This window comes from Rhagoletis zephyria, unplaced genomic scaffold (assembly GCF_001687245.7).
Source record: "Rhagoletis zephyria isolate East Lansing unplaced genomic scaffold, Rhagoletis_zephyria_1.1 Rzeph_scaffold_00090, whole genome shotgun sequence".
NCBI classification, from domain to species: domain Eukaryota; kingdom Metazoa; phylum Arthropoda; class Insecta; order Diptera; family Tephritidae; genus Rhagoletis; species Rhagoletis zephyria.
Window position 1 is genome coordinate 218,476 of NW_016157174.1, and position 25,985 is coordinate 244,460.

Sequence of the window (25,985 nt, forward strand, 5' to 3'; positions counted from 1 at the left end):
CAATTTTCTATTGCATTTGTTACCCATATTTTTATTCTACATTGCATTGTATTTTTTAAGTTTGTGGAATTAATCATATCTCTGAGATTAAAAAGTCCTTCAAACTAAATCCTGCGGTCAGAGAGAAAAAATAAAAACGCCACTTTAATTAAAAAAGTAGGTTTCAAACCATGGTACAATAATTACAGGTATTGTCTTCCTAGAGAGTTTTGCTTCACATCGAAATTCGTGCTCCCTTATTTTCATTTTGACGCAGTTCAATGTTGATTCTTTTATTTTTGCTTTTGTGTTTTCGCTCAATTTAATTTTTATAATTTTTCAAAACAAAAGAAAAAACATTTGAATTGAAGGGAGCCATACAAATTTTGAATTCATTTACAAGCAAATGTTTTTTTTCCGGATTTTGCAAATTGAATAAGTTCTATGTAAGTTGGATTGTTAATAAAAATACGTGAACATATATGGTATACGGGGTATGGAAAAAGGGATATTTCCAGCAGTAAACGTTTTAGTGTAGGCAACAATGATATTTTTTATATAAGGCATATTGGAATATGCGCTCTCTGGGAAGACAATACCTGTAGTTATTGTACCATGGTTTCAAACCCATTTATTTATTATTTATTTCATAATAGGAGAGCTTTTCAAACAATATAAAAGCAATTTTTTCGATTCAAGTTGTTGAAAAGTAATGAATATCTAAATCCCGGGACTAGTCCGGGGATCCCGGGATTGTGACAACGCCATCAAGAACATCCCGGGATCGGAAAAAGCCAAAAAATTAACATCTCTAGTCGGTATGAACAATTAGTTAGTAAAGTTTCAAAGGCTGTATTTCATGTAACACCACGAGTGCTTTGATTGCCCATGATTGCGTGATACTATACTAAGATACTATATAAAGAGTGAGCTAGAAGGGAGCGGAGTTTACCATTTTTCATGAAACTTAACGTTGCCGAATTTAAAATTATCTGAAAAATGTGTGTTACATACAAATTCTTATGCTTAGTGATTTTTGCTGAGAAATGTGTAAAATTCACATACATAAGTAAAGAAAGTAATTTTTAATTGATATGTGCTACTAATTTTTCTTAATATAATTTTAATCTAATACTCCTTCGATCTACGATTATTTCAATCCTAATTCAAACTATTTTGAAACTGGGATTAAAGTAATCGTAATCGAAGACGCACTTAATTGTAATTCATGTAATTTTATCGCCCAGCTCAAATTCAAATAAAGGTTTTGATTCGCATATGCACATACTTACATATGTATATACAACGGAGCAAAACACGAGCCTTCAGTGAGAGTTTGTTTGGATTAACACCCCTATTGCGAGTGTCAACTAGCAGTAGATAAACGACTATTATTCGATTATCGCTTTTCCATGGTATTGTGAATGTCGAGTAACAAATTTCAAGTGCATGCGCTAATCTTTTTTGGCGATTTTCGTTACTCCGGCATAAAGCATCGTTCACTCAAAATCGGTACGCGTTCCAGCAATTCCTGTACAGCAATTGTTTGAATGTATTAAAAAGTTGCAATGCAGATCGTTGGGCAATATATCTATAATTGTGAGGTTTAAATTTCAGTACTGGCTTTTAATTTGACAGTTTTATTCGCGTTGGAAGTGGCTGCTCAAAAAATAATGTTGAACAAATTCCTTGAAATTCCGACATTCTTGAGATCAAAAATCAAATTAAAATTAAATATACCAAAAACTTCTAATTTTCCTCCAAAAATTATTGAATGGATACCTTCTGCTTAAAATAACAGAGTCAGCTAATCATCAAAAAAAATCATTTGGCGAAGATCCTTTAATTTGGTAGAAGCATAGTCGCACAGAATTTAAAATTTGTTTACACTGGCAATGAAGTATCTCTGCGCACCACTTTCCTCAGTGAACTTCTAAACAGTGTTTAGTGCATCGGGTAGCGCTTATGCTGAAAATAGAAATAGGTTGTTGCCCGATAATGCGGTAATGCTTTTTATCATAATAAAAAATACATAAACAATTTTTTTACTCTAATTACTAATAATTAATTAAAAAATGTTGAACTAGATTTTTAAATTGAATCTTCTATAATTAAAATCCGGATAGTCGGATGACAGAAAAACGGCCGTATAAGCCGGATTCCTGATATCTACCGGATACCCGCACATCCCTATTCTAAAGTATGAAATGTTACATACATAAATAACTTATCCTCCAGACGAACGCCCGCGATTGTTCAAAAACTCAGGCTTTACAATACGAGTAACTGAGTTTCACAAAAAAAGCGAACGATCGACCGCACAGTGGGGCAAAAAAGGTTGCTGTGGACAAATGAATTTTGAGAGCCCAAATATTAACCCATTTCAAGTTTCTTTTTTTTTAATAAAAGATAATTAAATTTCGCGTCGATCTATCCGTGGCGATTTTAAAAAAAAAAACTCTGGTTTTTTATTTATTTATGTTGAAAAATGAAAGAAACAAAATTTTTACTTGAAATTAATTTAAAATGCCTGCAATTATTTAAACACATTAGAATGTGAATGTGGTGTGAGAAATTCAGTTTGTATGGGAGGTGCCACGCCCCTTTTTCAATTACTCCCATTTATTCCATGAGTTTGGCGTTGATATTATATATCTCTGTACTAAGTTGCAGAACTCTACGATGAATAGTTCCAGAGATATGTTGTGTAAAAACTTCAGTTTGTATGGGAGGTGCCACGCCCCTTGAATTATTTTTCTTCTATTATCATCCTTTGAGGGTCTGGAGTCGAAAATTTCAATAATATAGGTACAGCTGTTCTCGAGTTTTTCGATTAGAAAAAAGCGAACAAAAACGGCTTTCAAAATATATATTAGTATAGATGACGAATGAAATAAATTTTTAATTAAATGTGTCCTATGGAAAAATTTTTATGAATATTTTTTTAAAGAATTGCAGACATTTGAAATAGATTTCAAGTATTTTCCAAAAAAGTGGAAGCAGTCATACTTTTTTTCCTTTAATTTTTCAACATAAATAAATAAAAAACCAGAGCTTTTTTAAAAAACCGCCACGGATAGATCGACGCGAAATTTAATTATCTTTTAGTAAAAAAAAAAGAAACTTGAAATCGGTTCATATATGGGCTCTCAAAATTCATTTGTCCACATCAACCTTTTTTGCCCCACTGTGCAACGCTTGCAGCGAAATTTTCTCTTTCGTAATCTTTACGAACATTGATATTGCTCGTGAGAGATCGTAATTGCTTCTGCTCGCAGCGCTACTTTATCAATCGCGTAAAATTGCAAGCACTCAATTTTTGGCCGCGATTGGTTGTGTGAAAGATCGTATTTTGATCGTTCTCCGCACCCTGCTTAAAATCAATTAAAGTGAGACTCAACTAAAGACCATATGAGCATTTCCACAAAATGGTCAACCAGGACCGACAAATAAAATGAACAATCAGTTGTATGGGAGCTATAAGTTATAGTAGACCGATTTTGACGGTTGCGACAAATGATAAATGCATTATAAAAATACACTCGGTTACCAAATTTCAGTCAGATATCTCGAAATCTGGCGGACTAAATTGCGTTCAAACAGACAGACAGATGGACTTGGCTAAATCGACTCAGCTCGACGTTTTGATCATTTTGGCAAACATTTATGTGGGTCTATATCGTCTTCTTCTGGTACTTACAAACGTCGCACCAAATTTATAATACCATTTCATAAAAGGTATAAAAAAATTATGGAAAAATCGTACGTTCGCGACCCCTACGTTCGCGACCGGTAACTAAACTTATAAATAAAAAACTAATAGAGATATTTCAACGCGCAATTATTTAGGAGGACGTACCTTTATTCCACTTTAATACAAAAGTAATCGCTTTAGAATATTCTGTTCCATTTAGTAGTTTCTTGCATTTTTCAATTTACAAAAGCGACTTCCATTATTATTCGTACGTTCGTGACCGCATGTTTGTTGCTAACATATTGAAAAATAAAAATCGAAAGATCATCCCTTTTGCACCAAAGATATACCTAGCAAAATGCTATCGGAACATAAAAAAAAAATGTATTCAAATGTATGTTTTCCTTGTTTTTTCAACTTCAAAAGCGTACGAACGTACGGTTCGCCATCGTCGGAAATGCCCATATACATATACTTTATTTAATGTCGTCCTGCTTTCCTGAAGTATGTACTGTATTAATGTTATTTGTTCCAATTCGTGTGCCTACAGCTGAACGATCATTTTGAGAAACTATAGGACAAGACAGGCTACGTAACATGGCTATTGCTGTCTATTGAAAATTCTATGGCCCTATCTTTAAACATTCTTTTGCGGAACAAAAAAAGCTCGCCCATGTTCTTGTAAATAAAATTTATTAGATATTTAACTAAAATGCACACATTATTGTTAATAGTGTAGGGTAACTACTTAAGTGGTTTATTTTAATTAAATTACAATGTGACAATTTTTACTGGGAGGGCCCCTTCCACAGAATTTGACACGGGACTCAGATGATTTAGTTACGTCACTGTAAAGATAATAAAATCTAAGGAGCTTAAATGTCCAATATTTCTTGAGCTACAAAAAGTATTAAATTATTCCGAAATTTTTTCCCGTAAGCATAATATTCGGCTTTTCGACAAAAGGCAAAAAAAAAAAAATACATTTGGAATATTACACTGTGGACAAAACCCAAACATTTTTAAAACACGAAAAAGTCAATATATTCACAAAACTAGGAGCCAAATATAGAACAACTGCACAGAGAAAAAAGCACCTAATAAAATGGAACAAAACTAATAAGATATCTCTACGGTTTTTTGTTAAGATATTCCTCTTGCTTCCAGAGGTCAAATCTTTTTAATAAAACCAAAAAGAAATCTTTTGGTTTTTATAAGGTTGTCTAATTAATTTTTTAAAATAGAGATTAAAAAAGGTCCACGCCGACCTGTCCTCGAACCCGTGACTTTCTGAATGGCAGTTTACAGCTCTACCTACCCGGCTACGGTGGTCATCTTGCCGATGGTGTTCTATTGATTGATATGCATTTAATATAAATTCAAGAAGTCATCACATGAAAGTAAGAAGAAAACTTTTCAACAAATTCATGAAGCACTATTACATTGGTTTGCTAAACATTTCCAGTAGGCATTAGCAGAGCAGCGAGAACGTAAACACAAAATTGAGATAAAAAAAAAATAAAAATAATAATAGATAATAAAAATAATAAAAAAAAAATAAAATAAAAAAAAAATAAAAAATAATAATAAAAAAAAAAATAAAAAATAAAATAAAAAATAAAAAAATAAAAATAAAATAAAAAATAAGAAACTAGGTTCGTTCCACAGGATTTGAACCCACGTCCAAAAAGTCGGCAGTCGTAGTCGCACCCGTTAGGCTACAGCATCTATTGAGAAAACATGGAAAAATACAACCTTCAATTCATTGTCTCTATGGAATTTTCTTCGTTTTTTTCGTCTATTTTACCCCTTAGCCCAGAAACGTTTCATAAAGACAATCCTCTTGTTTATATGTGTCATATTTTTCTCTGTGTGCGTTTTTAATTTTTCTCTCTGACATTAGGAGTTTTTTTTAAAGGACTTTGAAATTTCCAGGATATGATTGAATAAAAAACTGATTTCTAAAGATTTGGTGCATTGTAGAGCAACAATATGGGTATCAGTTAAAAGGAAAAACTCTGTAGAATTTAAATTTAATTTTTTGTTGCACCATGTTGAAAATGTCATTTTAAAACTTTATCCTTGAGTATCCTCGGAAATCTCCAACATTTATTTTTGAAAAAAAAAAATATATGTCAAGGACTAATATGTAAACTACCACTACCTCGAATTTGGCCCTTCTACCTTTATTAGTTTTAGATATAAACTATATATATATTTACACTTATCTTTATAAGATATTGATAGTTACAATATACATAAATGAAGATATTAGAATCATTACACTGTACAGCACTCCGCTGGGTATTAGACCAAACCAATTTTTTTAAGAGATTGAGTCATAGGTAAAAAAGTGATTTCTCCGTTTTTCGAAGTTAGCCCCCGAAATCGCGATATTGGCCTTCGAAGTTCGAAATAGAATCTGTGGTAAAATCTTATTTTTTATTGTTATATTTAAATAACAAAAATCTAAAAATACAGTCGTAGACCGCCTTTTGTTCTTATTTAAAATTTGTTGCCCTTTTTTGTTTTTTCTACAAATTGTTAAACTTGGGTTTATATGGGGTTTGTCTGAGAATGAACTATATTTTAATTTAAAATTATTAAAAATAAATAAATAAACATACATAAGTGGCACATAATATCAGTGCTTTAGATATGACCGATACTGTAATATATCATACGGTCAGTTTGTTCTTTTAGAGCGTATACATGGTTCCAAAATAACGATTCCAGTATCTTCATTTATGTATATTGTAACTATCAATTACTTATAAAGAGAAGTGTAAATTTTTTTTATCTAAAACTAATAAAGTTAGAAGGACGAAATTCGAGGAAGAGGTAGTTAACATTAGTCCTTGACATATATTTTTTTCAAAAATAAATATTGGAAACTTCCAAGGATATTTAAGGATAAAGTTTTAAAAGGCCATTTTCAATACTTATTCGTCCTGGTGCACCCAAAAATAATTTTTTTTTCTATTCTACAGAATTTTTGCTTTTAATTGATACCCATATTGTTATTCTACAATGCATCGAATCGATAAAAGCAAAATTTCGGATGAAATATATTACCTCAAACGAAACATTTGAAAAAAAAAACATTTTTTAAGTTTTTTTTTATTTTAATCTTCAATCGTAACCATATTTTAGGCTTGCACAAGATTATTTATAGAATAAAAAATCGTGTAAAACTCTTCGTCAACGTGAAAAATTAAAACAATGGGTATGTAGATACTATCGGATTCTGAACAGGAACTCCCTGGAATTTTTCTCTCTTCTCCTTTTCCTCCTATCATGAATAAAAATTCCCTGCGGATTTTTTATATTAAGTGGCGGAGTTGAGTATCAAACAGCTCTTGCGAAGTCTGATTTTCTCCTTCCAAATTTTCGGGGAAAATGCTACTTCCTGGGAGTTTATTATTGTAGGATTTCTTTCTCGGGAGAAACAAATTCCCGGAGAACAAACTCCCTTGGGAGTATTTAGAATTGGGCTCTATGAATGTATGTATGTATGTCAAATCGAACTTGCTGATACTACTATTTGTCTATTTCCGCGGTGCACGTATGTAGGAAATTTCACTTTCTACTGTGTAACCAGAAATTTGTTTGTGCATAAAAATATTAATGACTTGAATAATATAATAAAAATTAAAAAGTTAAGTTATTAAATTAAAAATTAAAAGTTTACTTCTCCATGCGCCCTCGCTTGACTTGAATCGTGCTTGCGAAGCAGTCAATGGCCCTGTGAATATTCTTCGAAATTATAGAGAAAATGCTGACACACATTTTTCTGATATATTTTCAAAAGTTACCGATATCGCTAAGGAATTGGATTTTGACATTGTCCTTCCTCGGAGAGCGAATAGACAAAATTTTCGGGCTAATTATCGTGCGTCTAACGCTGAAAATTATTATCGAAAGGCAATATTTATACCGCTATTGGACAATATTTTGCTCGATCTCCGAGAGAGATTGCCGAAAGAGTCATTAAACATTTTTGATTTGAACTTATTACTTCCATCTAAAATTGGGGAATATAATACGCCTGACGGAAAAAATAATGCTATCGAACGTGTAAAATCGCTTGGAAAACGATACGAACTTTTCTAAGGCCATGGTTACGCCACCAATTTCGATTGGCAATCACCGTGCAATTGTTGTTATGCACAGCACGGAGTGAGAGAATTTTCGAAATCGAACAGCCTGCACGATTTGCTGGGTGAACGGAACAGCCAGCACGCCAATTTTTCAGGGTGGCAATACGCTATTTTGCGAAAAAGTATTAGTATTAAATATTAGAATAGTAAAAAATATTTTATTATTATTATTATAAAGTAGATATTAAAAAAAAATATTATAAAAATTAAATATTAAAGAAAGAAAAAATATTAAGTTGTTCTTCCATTTTTCATTTTCCGACTTCAATTTTGATGCGTTTTTAGTTGCATTTTTACTTCGGTGCTGCCATTGTGTGCGAAATTGTATGAAATGGAAAAAGGCATTTCTTAAGAAGCAACCCTGTGCTCGCCAATCAGCAAACAGAGCGTAACCACTTCTCACCTATCATCGAAATTTTTCTGTTTTGATTGCCAATTAAAATTGGTGGCATAACCACGGCCTAAGAAAAAGACGGTATCAATTTGGAAGGAGAGTATAAAGTGTGGTTGGAACGATGGACAAATAAGGAAAGCGAAAAGCCATTCCCAAAATCAGCAGCAGAAGTTCTTGGTTAATGCGACAAATATGCTTTTCCATTGATTAACAAACTTCCCCGCATTCTGGTCACACTTCCAGCTAGTAACGCTACTTCCGAAAGAAGTTTTTCAACCCTTCGCCGGCTAAAAACATGGTTGCGTAGTACCATGAATGAAGAAAGACTGATAGGTCTAAATAGGTCTAGCACTTTTACACGTACACTTCGACATTGAAATTGACATGAAAGGATAATAGAAAGATTCGCAAAAGGAAAGTGCAAAATTGAATTTGCAATTTAAATTATTTCAATAAAAATTCTGAATAAGTTGTTAAGTTACTTAATTACATCCTTTATTTTACCAACATTGGAAGCAAGAAATAAGTATTTATATGTATGTATATATTACATTAACAAACCCAAGGTATAACTTTATAACTGTTTTTTTTTTTAAATAGGACATGCAATTGTTTTATTAGACCTTGCACCAAATTCACAAAAGGAAAAGTAATATTATATCCCAAAACACTTTACTTCACACTTCATAAAAAATACTCCAACCTATATTTGCATGAGAAATAAATTAGGATTAGATGCCTGTAATTTAACGTTATTTGACAAGTTGATCCCAATCAGGCGAAATAAGGGGAATAACCCTGTTATTCAAAAAATTAGATGCGACAGTTATTATTTGATACGCTGTACATATGTATGTATGTATCGCAAATACACTGTTTCATTATTATAATATTAGGTGTCTCCCATCCGCCTGGCCAACTGTAATTTGCATGGGCAACGTGTTAAGTCTGGAATCTCAGGATTGCTGCCGTCAATATTGCTGCGTGTTTTTATGAATAATGGCAGTTCATACTCAAATCTAACAAACTCTTACAATACTAACACTACTGGCAGTAACCGTTCGGGCAAAATGCGTCGTTCCGAACAAGATTCAATAAAATCTGAGCATAAGCAGTCACAACAGCACATTTGCAAGCCGAAACGTAGCTCGAATTCATTTTCTCAGCGACGTGATTCACGTGAAGAAAGTAATAGAAAACTGCGTGATAGTTTTTCAGAGACTAAACGCGCCGTCGACACTGAGTTCTTTGAAAATTGGGTAGAGGTTGGCTGTAGTTCATTGGGTCCGATTTTACTGGAGGGCGCATCGGCTCTACCTATACCTGATCATAAACTACATATCGTGCAAAATGAGTAAGTTTTATAAGATTGTATTTGAATGTACATTTACTTCTTCTGTTACTGTACCTTTCCAGATAACATTTTTCAATACAATTTGAAATTTGTTTTTCTATGACTGACATTCTAGTCATACGAACAAGTTCTGCAATTCACTTCCGAGTGAATTTCAATCAAAGCCTCTTCGAATTCAAATTGAATGGAGTTGAAATTTACTTGGAAGTGAATAGCAGAACCTGCCCGATAACATGTTTTGGTTGAATATACCTTGATTAAAATCAAGATATATTCAACAAGGTAGAAGTGACAATGGGCCGCATGAATAAAAACTAATAATTGCTTTTCTTAAAATTTCATACCAAACGGCCCAATAAAATAAAGCTCTCTTTGTAGCTGACTATAGTGTCAGACAATACAAAAAAAAAAAATTTTGGAATACGATTTGAAACATAATTCAATAATTAAAGGTACTGGCCCAATGCAGGCTTGCTTCGCTCCGAGAAGTGTCAAAAATTATTTGGAACATACAAAAATGTATAAAGGCTGGCCAATTGGCAGCTTTTCTTCACTTGCTTTAAGCGCCTCAAAGTTTTAAATTGACAAATGTTTTATTTGAAAGCGTTTTGTAGGCTTTTGACAAATAGGCATGTTCCTGTTCAAAATACATAAATTCAAACAAAAATTTGCTTGCTTAATTTAAAAAAAAGCAATTCGAAATCAAATTTAACATATCGTTATATTATAATAAAAAATTGCAAAGCTCACTTTTACAAATTTTACACGAGAGGAAAAAACTTCTTATAGCTCTTTTCTTCAAGTAAATCGCTTTTTTAAGTTATAGTTTTTTTTAGTAACTGTAGATATAAATATGTATGTGTCATTACTACCAGTTCTTTTAAATACAAGCATTATTTCGGATTCATTTAAAAATAAATCTGAAAGTTTTTGATAAATCTTCTAGAGTTTTATAGGAAAACAATAATTAATGTTAAGGGAACAGACATTAGCCCTGTTCGCGTACGCACTATCCAGTAAATCTAATTTACTAATTTTACTGGTTTTTTACTGGATGCCGTTTTCGTAAGCAAAAACTTGCAAGAAACTAGCAAAAGAGGGGAAATTGAGAGAGCAAAAATGATAGCTAAACTTGCAAGTTTTACTGGATTTTTACTGGATAAATTTTTACTAGCAACTATTTGCTAGTAAGAAAAACAGCTGATGGCGTGATGCTTAAAGTAATTCACATTAACAAAATAATTGTTTGTGGTGCTTTTAGAGTTGCAATTGACAAAATAAACCTATTTAAATATATAATAAGATGGAAAATATTAGTTTTCTAAGAAAATCGCATCGGAAAATAACAAATTAATCAGCTGTTCATAAAACTTCTTGCTGGTTTCGCGTTTTCGTACTTTCTTGCATATTTCACTCATTGGGAGTAAATATTGGCTTACTCTCCGAAATTTGGTTACTGGCAAGTTACTGGATATTTTTTGCTGGAGAATACGAAACACACAACTATTGACTTTTCAACCAGACAGCTGGTTACTTTGACAGCGTTTCAAGCCGCCATTCGGCCAAACAAGTTTTCCAAGTAAATCAAAGCAAATTAAAGTTAGCAAAGCGAGCAAAGCAAGCCTGCATTGGGCCAGCGCCTTAAAGGTTTGCTCATTAGTGACATTAGAGTTTTGACACTCCCTTAGCTCCCTTACAAAAGCTTTGCACACACACACGAACCCACACAGTGCCTTGCTAAGGTAGCCGATTTTGTCAAGAGGAAGCGAGAAAACTGTTTTTTGAGCAAACCGTTTATTATTGAGTCATGGATTTGAAATACTTTCTTGTATGTTTGACACTTAAAAAATCGAGCACTGTCGAAATGACTTCCGCCTTGTTGAATATAGTAATAATAATAATTCTAATAATAATAATAATAATTATACTAATAATAATAGACTGGCGCCTACACAATATGTTTGGCCGAGCTTTTCCTCCGATTTGTGTTGTGTTTGTTGTCACTGCTGCCTACATGCCTACATCGATCTTATATGTCAAAGCAAAGACTATCAAGCAAAGCGAAGAAAGTTGTATGTGAATCAGCCTTTAAAGGTATTTTTGTGTTCTAACTCTCTCCCAAAACTCTAATGGCCTCATTTATAAAATATATTTAAAGAGCTTTATGAAGTAAGATTTTCAAACAAATTTCGATCTATGAGCATTGTTTATTTTTATTTTTTTTTTTGAGTGTGGGTGTTAGCTACATAATAAAAATACAAGTTTAAACAGTTAATTTTTTCGCGTTTTAAAATTGCGTTTGCTTATACATGCACATACAGTGACGAGCAAAACTGTAACATGATGTAACACTTTTTATTTCAGCCACCGCTATCTTTCCAAGTTCTAACGACTTTTATACTTTTGTTGTATATTCTTATTCCTACACCTCTACTCCCTCTCTCATAAAGATTTGAAGTCAATCCAACAACAATAATAAAACCAGCAGGCAAAAATGTAAATTGAGGCAAATGTTACAGTTTTGCACTCACTCTCAATTTTTTCATTTTACAGTTTTCTTTTTCTTAGGTTGGAAGTCAGATGACTTTTTTCTGTATTGTAATTTATTCAAGAAGTGATTACCAGTAAATAATATGGTTAATCAGGAAACATATGTAAATAATAGATTTGCTGCGGAAACGCGGGACCGTAGGAAAAGTGGCAAAAAATTTTGGAATTTGCTACTTGGAAATGTTTAGACTGGGAAAAAAATATGGCCTAAAGTGTTCCCAAGGACTAAGGAAGTCTGTCAAAAAATATTATGGTCCGATATCTTGTGAATTTAGTAGCAAGTAGCGCTGCAGCCACTATTACAGAAGCGCTTAAGGTATTAAAATTGAATGCAACTCAGTAGACAGCGAGGCGAAGAATTGTCAAATTGAACGCAAAGGCATAATAAAAGAAGAAAACCCCATTTTGATCAAAATACATATGCGAGAGTGGTAGCATTTTGCCGAATCGCACGACCGTTGCCTATTGTGATATGTTAGGCCTTACAGAATGCAATAAAAAAACAAATTTTTAAGATATAATTGAAGGTTAGTTGGTCTGACAAGACTAAATTAATCGCTTTCAATCAGATGGCCGGGCATGGTATTGGATCAAAGGCACAAATTAAGCCTAAGCGCATCATGTAAGGCAAACTGTGAATCACAGTGGGCGGTTAATATTAGTTTGGGGTTGTATTTCAAAAATATTGTTGGTCCGTTAGTACGCATTATGCGTAAGGAACAGTATCTGTTCATATTTCAACCAAATTTGCAAGATGTAGTCGAAAAATGAGAGTTTCTGCTCAAGAATCACCCAAAACATACTGCATATGTTCGCAGAGACTGGATGCAAAAGCAAAAATTTGCTATTTTGAAATAACCTCCACAATCCGCGGATATGAATCTCGTCGAAAATTTGCGAAATCAACTAAAAGCGCAGCTTACTAAGAATGCNAACAGTTAATTTTTTCGCGTTTTAAAATTGCGTTTGCTTATACATGCACATACAGTGACGAGCAAAACTGTAACATGATGTAACACTTTTTATTTCAGCCACCGCTATCTTTCCAAGTTCTAACGACTTTTATACTTTTGTTGTATATTCTTATTCCTACACCTCTACTCCCTCTCTCATAAAGATTTGAAGTCAATCCAACAACAATAATAAAACCAGCAGGCAAAAATGTAAATTGAGGCAAATGTTACAGTTTTGCACTCACTCTCAATTTTTTCATTTTACAGTTTTCTTTTTCTTAGGTTGGAAGTCAGATGACTTTTTTCTGTATTGTAATTTATTCAAGAAGTGATTACCAGTAAATAATATGGTTAATCAGGAAACATATGTAAATAATAGATTTGCTGCGGAAACGCGGGACCGTAGGAAAAGTGGCAAAAAATTTTGGAATTTGCTACTTGGAAATGTTTAGACTGGGAAAAAAATATGGCCTAAAGTGTTCCCAAGGACTAAGGAAGTCTGTCAAAAAATATTATGGTCCGATATCTTGTGAATTTAGTAGCAAGTAGCGCTGCAGCCACTATTACAGAAGCGCTTAAGGTATTAAAATTGAATGCAACTCAGTAGACAGCGAGGCGAAGAATTGTCAAATTGAACGCAAAGGCATAATAAAAGAAGAAAACCCCATTTTGATCAAAATACATATGCGAGAGTGGTAGCATTTTGCCGAATCGCACGACCGTTGCCTATTGTGATATGTTAGGCCTTACAGAATGCAATAAAAAAACAAATTTTTAAGATATAATTGAAGGTTAGTTGGTCTGACAAGACTAAATTAATCGCTTTCAATCAGATGGCCGGGCATGGTATTGGATCAAAGGCACAAATTAAGCCTAAGCGCATCATGTAAGGCAAACTGTGAATCACAGTGGGCGGTTAATATTAGTTTGGGGTTGTATTTCAAAAATATTGTTGGTCCGTTAGTACGCATTATGCGTAAGGAACAGTATCTGTTCATATTTCAACCAAATTTGCAAGATGTAGTCGAAAAATGAGAGTTTCTGCTCAAGAATCACCCAAAACATACTGCATATGTTCGCAGAGACTGGATGCAAAAGCAAAAATTTGCTATTTTGAAATAACCTCCACAATCCGCGGATATGAATCTCGTCGAAAATTTGCGAAATCAACTAAAAGCGCAGCTTACTAAGAATGCAAGTCCGTCCAATGGAGTACATGAGCTATGAAAGCAAACCAAGGATATATGGGAGGCTATACCCCCGCAATTTTTTTCAGAGATACAAATAAGGTATGCCAAATTGCATCCAGGAACTAAAAAAAGCAAAAGTATACTGAACATTGTGTTAACAACTCTTTTTTTTCGTGACAAAAAGTTAGTAAAAATATATAAGTGCAAAACTGTTACATATGCCTTAATTACATTTTTGTCTGCTGGTTTTATTATTGTTTTTGGATTGACTTCAATTCATTCGCAGAAAAGTATGCGTAGTGAGTAGACACACACTCGGTTTCGCTGCAATAAAATAAAGTTTATATACATATAACCGTCACTTTAATTATTGAACTTCGTGGGAGTTCTTTGTAAAAATAGTCTGCAACCCATGTATACAAAATCTGTTTAAAAGTTGTGCTGATCTTGTATCTATTTTGCATAAAATTAAAACTATTTTGCGTCTAACATTAACATGGGAACGAGAACAAAAACAACACGGCAAACAATTTCTTCTTCTTCTTCTCTACATCTCACTCCAACCTTTTCTAAGGCTGCTAATATTGAGAGCCCACCAGCAGTTTCAAGTGAGATTTCGCGTTTAGAAACAAAAATGCTGATCTGGAAGGAGAGCATTGTGGAGCAGTTAACGGAGCGCTTAAGAGAGTCAGAGCAGCGGGTTCTGCAGAGGTTTGGTGAGTTGGCGGCAGATATCACAAATTTAAAGCAGAATTACAAAATAATTGAAGACAGGGTTGAGTTAGCTGAAAGCGAGTGCCGGCATCTTCGTACAGATCTAAATGCGTTAAAGATGCAATTGCACGAATGCCAAAATAATGCCGTGCTGTCTGATTTAATAGTCAGTGGAATTCCCCATACGCCAAATGAAAATTTAGGCGAAGTCTTCGCTAAAGTATGTCGAACGGTCCAGTTGAACGTGCCGTCAATACGCACTGTCTTTCGCATTCGAAAGAGCACAAATAGTAGCTCACCTATTATTGTGAAGCTCAACTCACCTAATGACCGCTCTTTGCTTCTAAGAGCAATTGCAAACTTTTGTAAAACCAACAAAAGACCTATAGCTCTCCGTGACATTGGGCATAATTTAGATGGCAAGGTATTTGTACATGAATGCCTAACAAAGAACAATCGCGAGGTCTTACAGCATGCACTGCAATTAAAAAAACAGAAGCGACTAGCTACGGTTTTCTCAATACGTGGAGATGTGTATGTGCGTACTTGTCAACAAGGTGAAGCTGTAAAAATTAGTGACAAAGAGAGCGCTGACCGAATTGCAGTAAACAACTAAACAAGCAATGTTACAGAGTTATGTTAAGCCATGCAAAGCGATGCTTTACACATTATTTATTCTTAGCTCTTTTTCATTTTATATTGTTATTGTACTGACCTTATTTATCTATATTATTTGACTCTATATTATTTTACTCTATATTATTTTACTCTCTTTCTCTCTCTTCCCTTACTACTTTGTTGAAAACATCTTGCTTGTTTGCTTTGCCTTTGGATAAACTAACTAAAGATGGTGCTGACAGTGGGCATGTGAGGTGTATTTTAAGGCAAATTTGTGAAAAACATAAAGCGTTTAATATGTGCCATCTAAACACCCGTAGTCTTACGGTTGAAAAATTAGACTATCTTAATTATGTATTTGCTGATCAAAATTTTGATTTAATTTGCGTTACCGAAACTTGGTTCAGATCCCACGTTGATGATCATTCATACTCATTGGGTAACTATGTATTATTACGAAATGACAGAAAAGGTAATATTCGTGGTGGTGGTGTTGCTGTTTATTGCAAAGAAGTTTTAAAACCTAAAGTTATTTATCGTTCTGATGATTCAAGTGAGATTGAAAGTATTTTTATTGAAATAGGTGACACTCCAACAAAGTGTTTTGTGGCTTGTCTTTAACACCCTAATAGGTCAAATGATCTAACGAGCTTATTTCAGAAATTATCTGAATTTTCTGTCGAGTATGATCACGTTATCATATGTGGAGATTTTAACATTGATCTTCTCAATAATGATTCTCGCAGTAAAAATATCGTAAATAATTTTCAGTTATACGATTTAAGTATTGTTAATCAATTCGCGACGCGTTTTGCTCCAAACTCTAAGCCTAGTTTGCTAGATTTATTCTGTGTCATCAATAAAAATTATATTAATCATTTCGACCAGCTTCCTATGGATGGAATTTCAGACCATGAAATGCTTTTTTTGTCTTACGATTTGCAGTTCAACACAAAAGCGCCCAACTTTGAATTGACGTACAGGAATTACAATGGCATAAACATGGAAGAACTAAGTAGAGCGTCGTCTAGTCTTGACTGGGATGGATGTTTGTTATATTCTGAGCTAGATGAAAAATTGCAACATTTTAATAACCTTGTTAATTACCTTTTTGATAGTTTTGTTCCCCCAAAAACCATAAAAATTCAGGGGCATAAAAAACCTTGGTTTACAAAGGAAATTTTAACTCTTATAAAAAAACGGGAAAAAGCTTATAGAAAATGGAAGCGATTTCAAAATGAAAAACACTGGGAAGCTTACCGCCTCTTGCGAAATCATGTCACCATACGTGCCCGGAATGCTAAGATAGCATATCTGAACAACAAATTTAATACTAATTTGCCTCCAAAAATGCTTTGGAAAAATCTTCGATCTTTTGGAGTTTCTAAAAAAGATAACATTCAATGCAACTTCGATCCTAATATTATGAACTCATACTTTTTAAATATTAAAGCCTCTAAAACTGATGCTGATTTGATCGCTGTAACTGGCGTAGACGGTATACCAAAAGACTATGTTTTTGATTTCTCAGTAGTAACGGAAGTTGATGTAGTTAATGCTATATTCGCCATTAAGTCTAATGCTATAGGTACCGATGGCATTAGCATACGATTTATTAAACTTATCCTTCCCTTTGCTACCTCTGCTCTCACACACATATTTAACTTTTCAATTGCATCTTGTAGTTTTCCGCGTCAGTGGAAAATTGCAAATGTTATCCCGGTTCCTAAAACTAAATCTCCGTGTTCGTATAAAGAATTTAGGCCAATAAGTTTGTTGCCTGCTGTATCAAAAGTGTAAGAGAAGTTGTTAGCAATGCAGATTACCAATCATATAAACACAAACAATTTGCTGACTGAGGTCCAATCAGGATTTAGAAGTGGTCATAGTTGTGCCACATCCATGTTAAAAGTTCTTGAAGATATACGTCCAGCTTATGACAACAATGAACTAACAGTTCTTGTACTCGTGGATTTTTCAAGGGCTTTTGATATGGTTGACTTCAAAATTCTACTTAAAAAGGTTGCATCTAGCTATGGTTTCAGCTCTCACTCTATAAAGTTAATGTCAAGCTACCTATCTGGGCGATTCCAGCAAGTTCAATGTGATAATAGAGTATCAAATTTAAAATCAATAACATCAGGTGTTCCTCAAGGATCTATCTTAGGTCCAATATTGTTTACACTATTTATCAATGACATAGTTACATGTTGCCACAATGCCTCGTTGCATCTTTACGCAGATGATACCCAATTATACATGTCCCGTCCGATCGGGCTTTCGGAAGACCTATTTTTCAGGCTTAATGAAGACTTAAGACGCATAGCTAACTGGGCAGACGTAAATAAATTATCCCTTAATGTAACAAAATCAAAAGCTATAGCTAATCGAACGCATCATATGACTTAAGCAGTCTACCTGAAATTGTGCTCAATGGAGATAAGATACATTTTCAGGAAGTCGTGACCAATTTGGGTTTCAAAATTAACTCTAAGCTGACTTGTACTGACCATATCGTTTTTGCGGTCGGCAAAGTATACAATGCCCTTCGAAATCTGTACAGAACTGCCTATTTATTACCACGAGACACTAAGATGAATTTAGTCAAATCTCTAATAATACCCCACATTTCTTATAGTGAGCTTGTGTACGGTAACTTGGATTCGGCCTCACTCAGCAAATTGCAACTGGCCTTAAACAACGCTGCCCGGTTCGTATTTTCTAAGAGAAAATTTGATCATATATCTTTATGCGCCACGCAAATTCTCGGAACCGATATATATAATTTCCTAAAACTTCGTAATCTTTGTTTTTTGTATAAGCTTATATATTTTCAGAAGCCACCCTACCTATATAAAAAACTGAATTTTTGTAAGTCTACGCGGACTTTGAATCTCCGGGTTCCGTATTTCAAGTACACGGCATCATCCAGAATGTTCTTTGTCAGCACAATTCGTTTATGGAACTCACTTCCTTCTAAGACAAGGGCTATTCGTAAGGCGGGGTGTTTCAAATTAGCAGTATTATCTTTTCTCAATTCATAACACCTACTTTCAAATTTCTCTCATTCTTTTCTCAACCTTCGGTCATAAGTTAATCTCATTATTATGTATAGTATATAAGTATTTTTAATTTTATTTTCGTTTTATCATACATTTCCATTGTAATTATTAAATTCGATTGATGTACTTACTACCTAAAAGACTGTGTCTTACCTGTTCAAATTAACTAAAGTAAATAAATAAATAAATCAATAAATAAATAAAATAAATTATGAGAGAGGAAGTATAGTATAAGAATATACAACAAAAGTATGAATGTCGTTAGAACATGGAAAGATAGCGGTGGCTGAAATAAAAAGTGTTACACCATGTTACATGTCACTGTACAAAAAATTTTTGCGTATTTTCATTTGGCCGCTATTATTTCTTTATTTATCCATCGATTTTCTTCAGTAGTAACTAGATTTTTTTGAAGTGAAACTTCTTTAGCGGCGGTTGGTTGGTTGGGAGTAAATTGGCAAATTCAACGGAAATTGCACACGGAAATGGTACAACGGAAATTGTTGGTGCTGAAACAAGTGCTTCTTATGTGTATGCATGTGGTATTAATTTAACAAAAATTTGTTAATAAAAGGTTAAAGAATAACACCAAAAATGAAGACCAAGGTAAATTTAAACGCTTTACTTATATATATAAGGGCAAAGGTGAAGGGGAATATGTAGATGAAGAAAATGATAAACAAAAAAAATTAAGACAAAGAGGAGGATGAGGATACCGATAAAAGTAAAGATGAAGATAGGGGTCGAAAGATTAAAATGAAGGTAATTAAAGAGAAAAGGATAGAGAGAGAGAGACACAGAGACTCAATCTGGGAGCTATTTTGGGATTTTAGAGATTTTTGGGATTTATCGACAAAATAATCGATATTTTTATCGGTTTTGTTATCGACATTTTTATCGATATTGTCAATTTTGTTATCGATATTTTTGGAACTAATATCTTTTTTGTTATCGCTGTTTATCGATTTTGTATCGATACTTATCGATTTTTGTTTATCGATATTTTATCGATTTTGTTAACAATATTTTTTTCGATATTTTTATCGATTTTGCTATCGACATTTTTATCAGTTTTTTATCGATATTTATCGATTTTGTTTTCAATATTTGTATCCATTTTTTTATCGACATACACTTGTGATCAGCTAATTAAGCCAGCAACATTTTGATAAATATTGGCTATTTTTCTTTTGTTTATTTAATGTTTATTATTTTTCCATAAAAGTCTAGCTCAATATATGTAAAAACATCACATAAATCCAGATTTCAGACTTTGTGCAAAAATTATGAGAAATCTGCAAAGTTTCAGCAAAATTTTCAACTTTTTATTAAGATTTTTTAGACTTTTTTTGAGTATGGAGTTTAATAGCCCATTAAATTCTAGAGTAATAATGTGCAAGCCTTAAGTTACTAAAAAAAGTGTAGAATTCATTTTGTATGGAAAAAAATGTGTAATGCAGAAAAAAAATTATTAAAAATCAACGCGATTTTTTAGCAACTTAAGACTTGCACATTATTACCCTAGAATTTAGCGGGTTATTAAAATGCATATTAAAAAAAAAAATCTAAACTGAAACTGCAGATTTTTCATAATTTTTGCACAAAGTTTAGTAGAGGTAGGGATCTAGATAGAAAAAAGATAAAAAATATAATCTTAACAAAAGCAGATGTGTGTATGCATACATTGGTTATGAGACAAAATAGATAAGTAACGTAAGTTTCACTTCTCNATCTAAACTGAAACTGCAGATTTTTCATAATTTTTGCACAAAGTTTAGTAGAGGTAGGGATCTAGATAGAAAAAAGATAAAAAATATAATCTTAACAAAAGCAGATGTGTGTATGCATACATTGGTTATGAGACAAAATAGATAAGTAACGTAAGTTTCACTTCTCCAGTGTGGCCCAGGCGCACTTACTTTTTTTTAACAGAACAGGCTTTAGCACAGATGCAAAAATTTGGCACAGAACCTGTTATTTTTAAAATTCGTATTTTGCTGAAGTTTGATTTTTTTAATTTTTGCATTAAAAAATAAAAAAAACTGTAATGATTAATTAATTTGTCAACTGTCAATTTGGCATTTCAACGCATTTAAACAAAATCACGAAGCAATTGCGTTCCAATTGCCGCACTATTTTATTGAACTCACTCAGAAACACAAAAGCTTTTGTTTGTCTTTGACATTTGGAATTTTTCAAAATCAAAACAAACACAACTAAATGGATAAATCTTTGAAATTTGTGTATAAAAATTGTTATTTTATACAAGACCTTTACACATTTTAATTTAATCAAAGAATAATTGCCTTTATGTGTCCAAACAGTGTTAACAATATGTGATACGTAAAGTTAAAAGGGACCTACGTTTAGAAAAAAATATTTCGAGCAAAACGACTTTGAAGTTTACCAAGTTGATTTTGATGCTTCTGAACGTTTTAATGTATTGAAACTCGTTACTCGGGGGGTTTCGGGGTCGCCGATTCCGAATCAGATGCTAGTTTTCCAAAATTCAAAATGGCGGATCCAATATGGCGGATGACTTTTTTAAAAATTGATCGGAATCGCTTGAAACTCGTTACTCGGGGGTTTTTTGGTGTCGCTGATTACGAATCCAATGATCGTTTTTAAAAATTCAAAATGGCGGATCCAATATGGCGGAAAAAATTTAAAATTTGTTCGGATTCATGTGAAACTCAAAAATGTCGTTGACACCGAATTTTGAAAAACTAACATCGGATTCGTAATCAGCGACCCCGAAAACCCATGAGTAACGAGTTTCAAGCGAATCTGATTAATTTCAGAATAGTTTGTCAGATTTGATTTTTCTTGTACTTTTTTTTGTGAAAGTACCTAACTTTAAAGTGAAATTGTGAAAAAACTAATGCAGCTAGAAAGCTTGCATTGGAAAGAGCGGCCCGTTTGCTATAAGAGTCGATGAAAAAGTGAAAACCAATTTTTTCTGACCGTAGGTCCCTTTTAACTTTACGTGTCACATATAATAAATGTAGTGTTTGTTTACATTCATTTTGTTTTTTGTCTTCGAAAATGCGGATCAAGCACCTTCAAATGACTGATTTCAAATCACGCATTTGGGGCGAATGTAAATGTAATATAACTCGTTTGAAAACCAGTTCAGCGCAGAGTTGTATCAGAAAGGTCCAAAAGCTTTCATTTGACACGCCAACGTTTAAAAAATTCATATTCTGAAAAATATTAAAAACTAAAAACTTTCAAAAAATATTAAAATTGTATGCATGTCTTCCCGCCAAAAAAGATCCCAATGCGGTAATTAGTTATTTCCCATAAGGTCTCATCGTACACAGAGATAAATATTGCATACGAACTAAACATTTTGAAGTCTCTATGTAATCCGTATGCATTAATATCATTAAGCAGACATTTGCACAAACCAAATTGAAACACAAAAACTTGATTTTGAATATTTTTTTCGAATTTTTATTGGTAATCAAACAACCGTCAAAGTTAACTCTAAATGTTCAATGTGGACGATTGTAACAACGATTATAACGATGATAACAAGTTAAATGGGGCCAATTTGAACATAATATAAGTTACGTGTTTCCTTTTATTACTTAGCAGAAAAACACACCATATAATTTTGACCGGTTTTACTATGCAAATAAATACTCCTCTGTGCGCCCGAAAACAACAACATTTATTTTAATTTTGTGATGCATGCACCGAAATAAAAATAAAATGGAATGTGAAAAAGTTGACAGCCAAGTTCACAAATCAAATAAGAATCAATTAAAGGCGAATTGAATATCTATTGAGGAGTGGGACTTGGCATGCAATATATCATTAGTATATTTAGTATGGAAAGGGCGTAACTCACATCGTTGCTGAAAAAGCGTAACTAACTAAAAATCCAAAACTCACTTTTTGATTGATTATGAAGCATTTCATCAAATCATAAGTTCCCACATTGGTTTACGAAATAACAAATTTAAGCTAGTTGTGGCTTTTCTGCATTTCAGCGACTATTAACTAGAGTCCGAGCGATTCCAATTTTTTTCAGCTAATGATGCCGATGCCGATTAATCGGCCTATAGGAAAAGAATCGGCCGATACAAATAAATGTATTAATTCATAAAATCAGTTAATTTAACAGAGTTAACATAACAAAAGAAAATAAATAATTGAATTAATTGGCTTGTTTGCAACATTACATACACATATATGTACATACATAAGTATAGGTTTGTATAGTAACTTCTCCAGTAAAACATTGCAGCCAGAGCGTAAAAGCAAAATAGAGCGTAAAATTGACAAGAAGAGAAAACTAGCAGAAAAAGTTACTGAACGCAAAACTAGTAAAAACTTGCAAGTGAATAGTTGTTGCACCCTTTTGATATTCTGCTGTAAATATTTTACTATTTATAAATTAGTTTTAAACTCTGCTATTCACACAAGCTCTTACGTCTAGTATATCATTAATACTTTGATTTCCACTCGTTTTACTTTTGTTTGTGCTAAACCAATTCAACAAATGGCGGCTTTTGACACTTATTCTTCTTCTTCTTCTGCTAGCTAATTTCTGCTAGTAGAAATTTCACTAGCAAGANACACACAATTCCATACACCGAAAATAGTTCTAAAAATTCAGAGTAAAAAGTTCGAAATTTAGACGAAATATTTTTGATTTTTTCGCAATGTTGTAAACGTCCCTGATTTGTATGCGTTTAGTTAAAGCGAAAACAATTTTCTTATAAAAAAAGAACAAAAAAATGTTTACTTAAAATAATTAAAAAGATACCAAGCGCTTTTTTAATGATAAAGTTTCGTTGTTGCCTTTAGTTTCATCACTTTCGCTTTTGGTTTAAGAAAAACCGCGAAGATGCCATTAATATGATCTCAAATACCATGTCACCATGTAAAAAAAGGTTATTGGTAGATATTTTCCAGATTTGGTAGATTTTTTCCAAGTGGATGGTAAATATTTTTTTTCGTCAGTGGCAACCCTGGTTATCATACACTTTTCCAGTAAAAATTTGCAGGTTCCAGTACAAATTAGTACTGACTATTGCTTACTATACAAACCTTATGTGTAAAAATATATGTACACATGATACAATAATTTTTAGAAGGTAGTTTCACTTCTTCTTCTTATCCGCCATGTTAGCTATCTGACAGAAAACGTGTTTCGTATTTTTTGTTGTACCAACTTTTTCAAAAAAAATCCAGTTTTTGACGTGACAAAAAAAAGCCGAACATATAAGTAGAGAAATTTTCGAATATTTTGTAATAATTTTCTTCATAAAAAATTAACTGCTGCTTTCGTGGATATTGCAACACACGGAATAGATGTAAGGACACAGCTATAAGAGCCACCGCACACCACAGACTTTATCGGCCGCCTATTTAAATGATAGGGCTCGCTTGAAATATGTACATGAAGATGTATGGAGGTGCGCACATTACACCAGCTTAATCGCTCTGACCAATAAGTTGTGGTGCAATGGAAAGACTAGCGACCACAACTAAATTGGCGTTATATTGCTGTTATATTTTCATTTTTATGATTTTTATTCATGTGATTAGCAGTGGCAAAAATGTATGTACAAAATACGTATATTTATATTAAAAATTAAGTGATCAGTTATGAAACATATAAATCTTTACATGTTTTGTTAAAAAATATCTAAAATAACAAGCGATAATCCCCAAGTTCTATATCGTAGCAGTGGCCACATTGCGTTTTTGTCACAGACACGGTTTATGTCAAAAATTTTGAAGTGAAACTACCTTCTAAAAATTATTGTATCATGTATGTACATATATCACATTTATATACATTACATAAAGCACTTTTTTATATGGAGCTAAGCAAGAAATATTTAGGAACATAAAATCCCATTTCGTTTTGTACTAAAATGCACTCTTTTGCACTCAATGCATAAGAACTTATATGCTAGGTATGTATGTACATTATTTGCCAAGAATCCCGAGATTTTCGGGACCTTAAAAAGGCCGGGGTCCACAAAATAAAAGAATGCTATATTTTGACCGGTTTTGGCATTTGGAATTTATTTTCTTTATAAAACTAAAACGTGTGGATAAGACATTTGTAAAAATTTTGAATCAACCAAAAAATAACAAATTAAAGCTTTAATTGCATTTTTATTACCTTTTTTTTACGTTTTGAGATCAAGTTGTAAGTAAATTTTTTGGTTGAGTTTAAAGTAGGTTGTATTGGATGCACTGCGATTCATAATTCAAGTGTTTGGTAAGAAAAATATATAGTAGAGCTCATCTGCTTTAAATAAATTTGTCTTACATATTCAATTGTGTGATCGCTTTATCTATATTATGAGTTATTACCAAGCAGTATTGGTCTTGTCCCACCCGTGACAAAAAAAGCTTAAAGTTTTTTATATTTAATTACAGAATTTGAGGTTGTGTTTCGTGTTTGTTACATAATGTTAGAAATTCATTGCAAATATTTACCACAATTGCATTGTCGTTTCCACGTAGTTAGATAAGAATAATTCAACAGAGAAGCATGTCCCACCCGTGACAGCTATGTGTGGGACAGTTGTCAGTGGTAGGTTTACAGGGCTGATAAGCTTTATTTGTTTGTTGAGGTGGACGCAGGGGTGGAGGGGGGGAGGGGATGCGCGGACTCGTCAATTATCTTTATACCCTTGCGGTCAGCTGATTAAGTTAAGTTACATTTTGACCAGTTTTGGTTTTTTATTTTGTTAATCTAATTTTTATATTTTTTTGTATAAAAGTGTAGCACATTACCTAACCAGAACCACATAAATCTTCATTTCAAACTTCTTACAAAAATTATAAAAATTCAACAAACCTTAACAATTACGCCCAAAAATTTTACACTTTTTGTTCAGAAAATTTCAAGACGCAAGGAAATCGCTTTCATTTTTAATAAGTTTTTTGGCTGACGGTGCTAAGCATTTTCTTCTATATAAAAGGCACCATCCTAAGATAAAACGAGAGTGAATTTAACCCCTACTTGGCTTCTTATATGTTTTAATAACTAATCTTTATATATGGACCTCACTAAAAGCTCCTTTTCATATAAAAATCGTACGTGTCCTACCCGTGACAAACGTTGTCCCACCCGTGACAGAGGAATTTCGGGTTTTTTGTATAATAAAGCCCTAATTTTTTGTAGTTTTTGCTTTGTTTGTGTTCCTGGTTCTTTGTTTTATTATAAGGCATCAAGTTCACACAGAAGAGTGAAATAAATTCGCAGTTTCCGTAAGATATATCTGTTCCAAAAAGGAGGTTCCTTTTTTGTCCCTCCCGTGACAGAAGAAATAAATCAGATTT

The 25,985-nt window shown here is 33.0% G+C and overlaps 1 protein-coding gene across 1 annotated transcript in view; it reads left to right on the forward strand.

Moving 5' to 3' along the window:
• tweek (transmembrane protein KIAA1109 homolog tweek) overlaps positions 1 to 25,985 on the forward strand; it is a 443,660-nt gene that overhangs the window by 114,724 nt on the left and 302,951 nt on the right. The window contains exon 6 of the mRNA XM_017630557.1: positions 9,124 to 9,581. Coding sequence (XP_017486046.1) covers positions 9,124 to 9,581 — 458 coding nt within the window. The remainder of the gene's footprint in view (positions 1 to 9,123; positions 9,582 to 25,985) is intronic.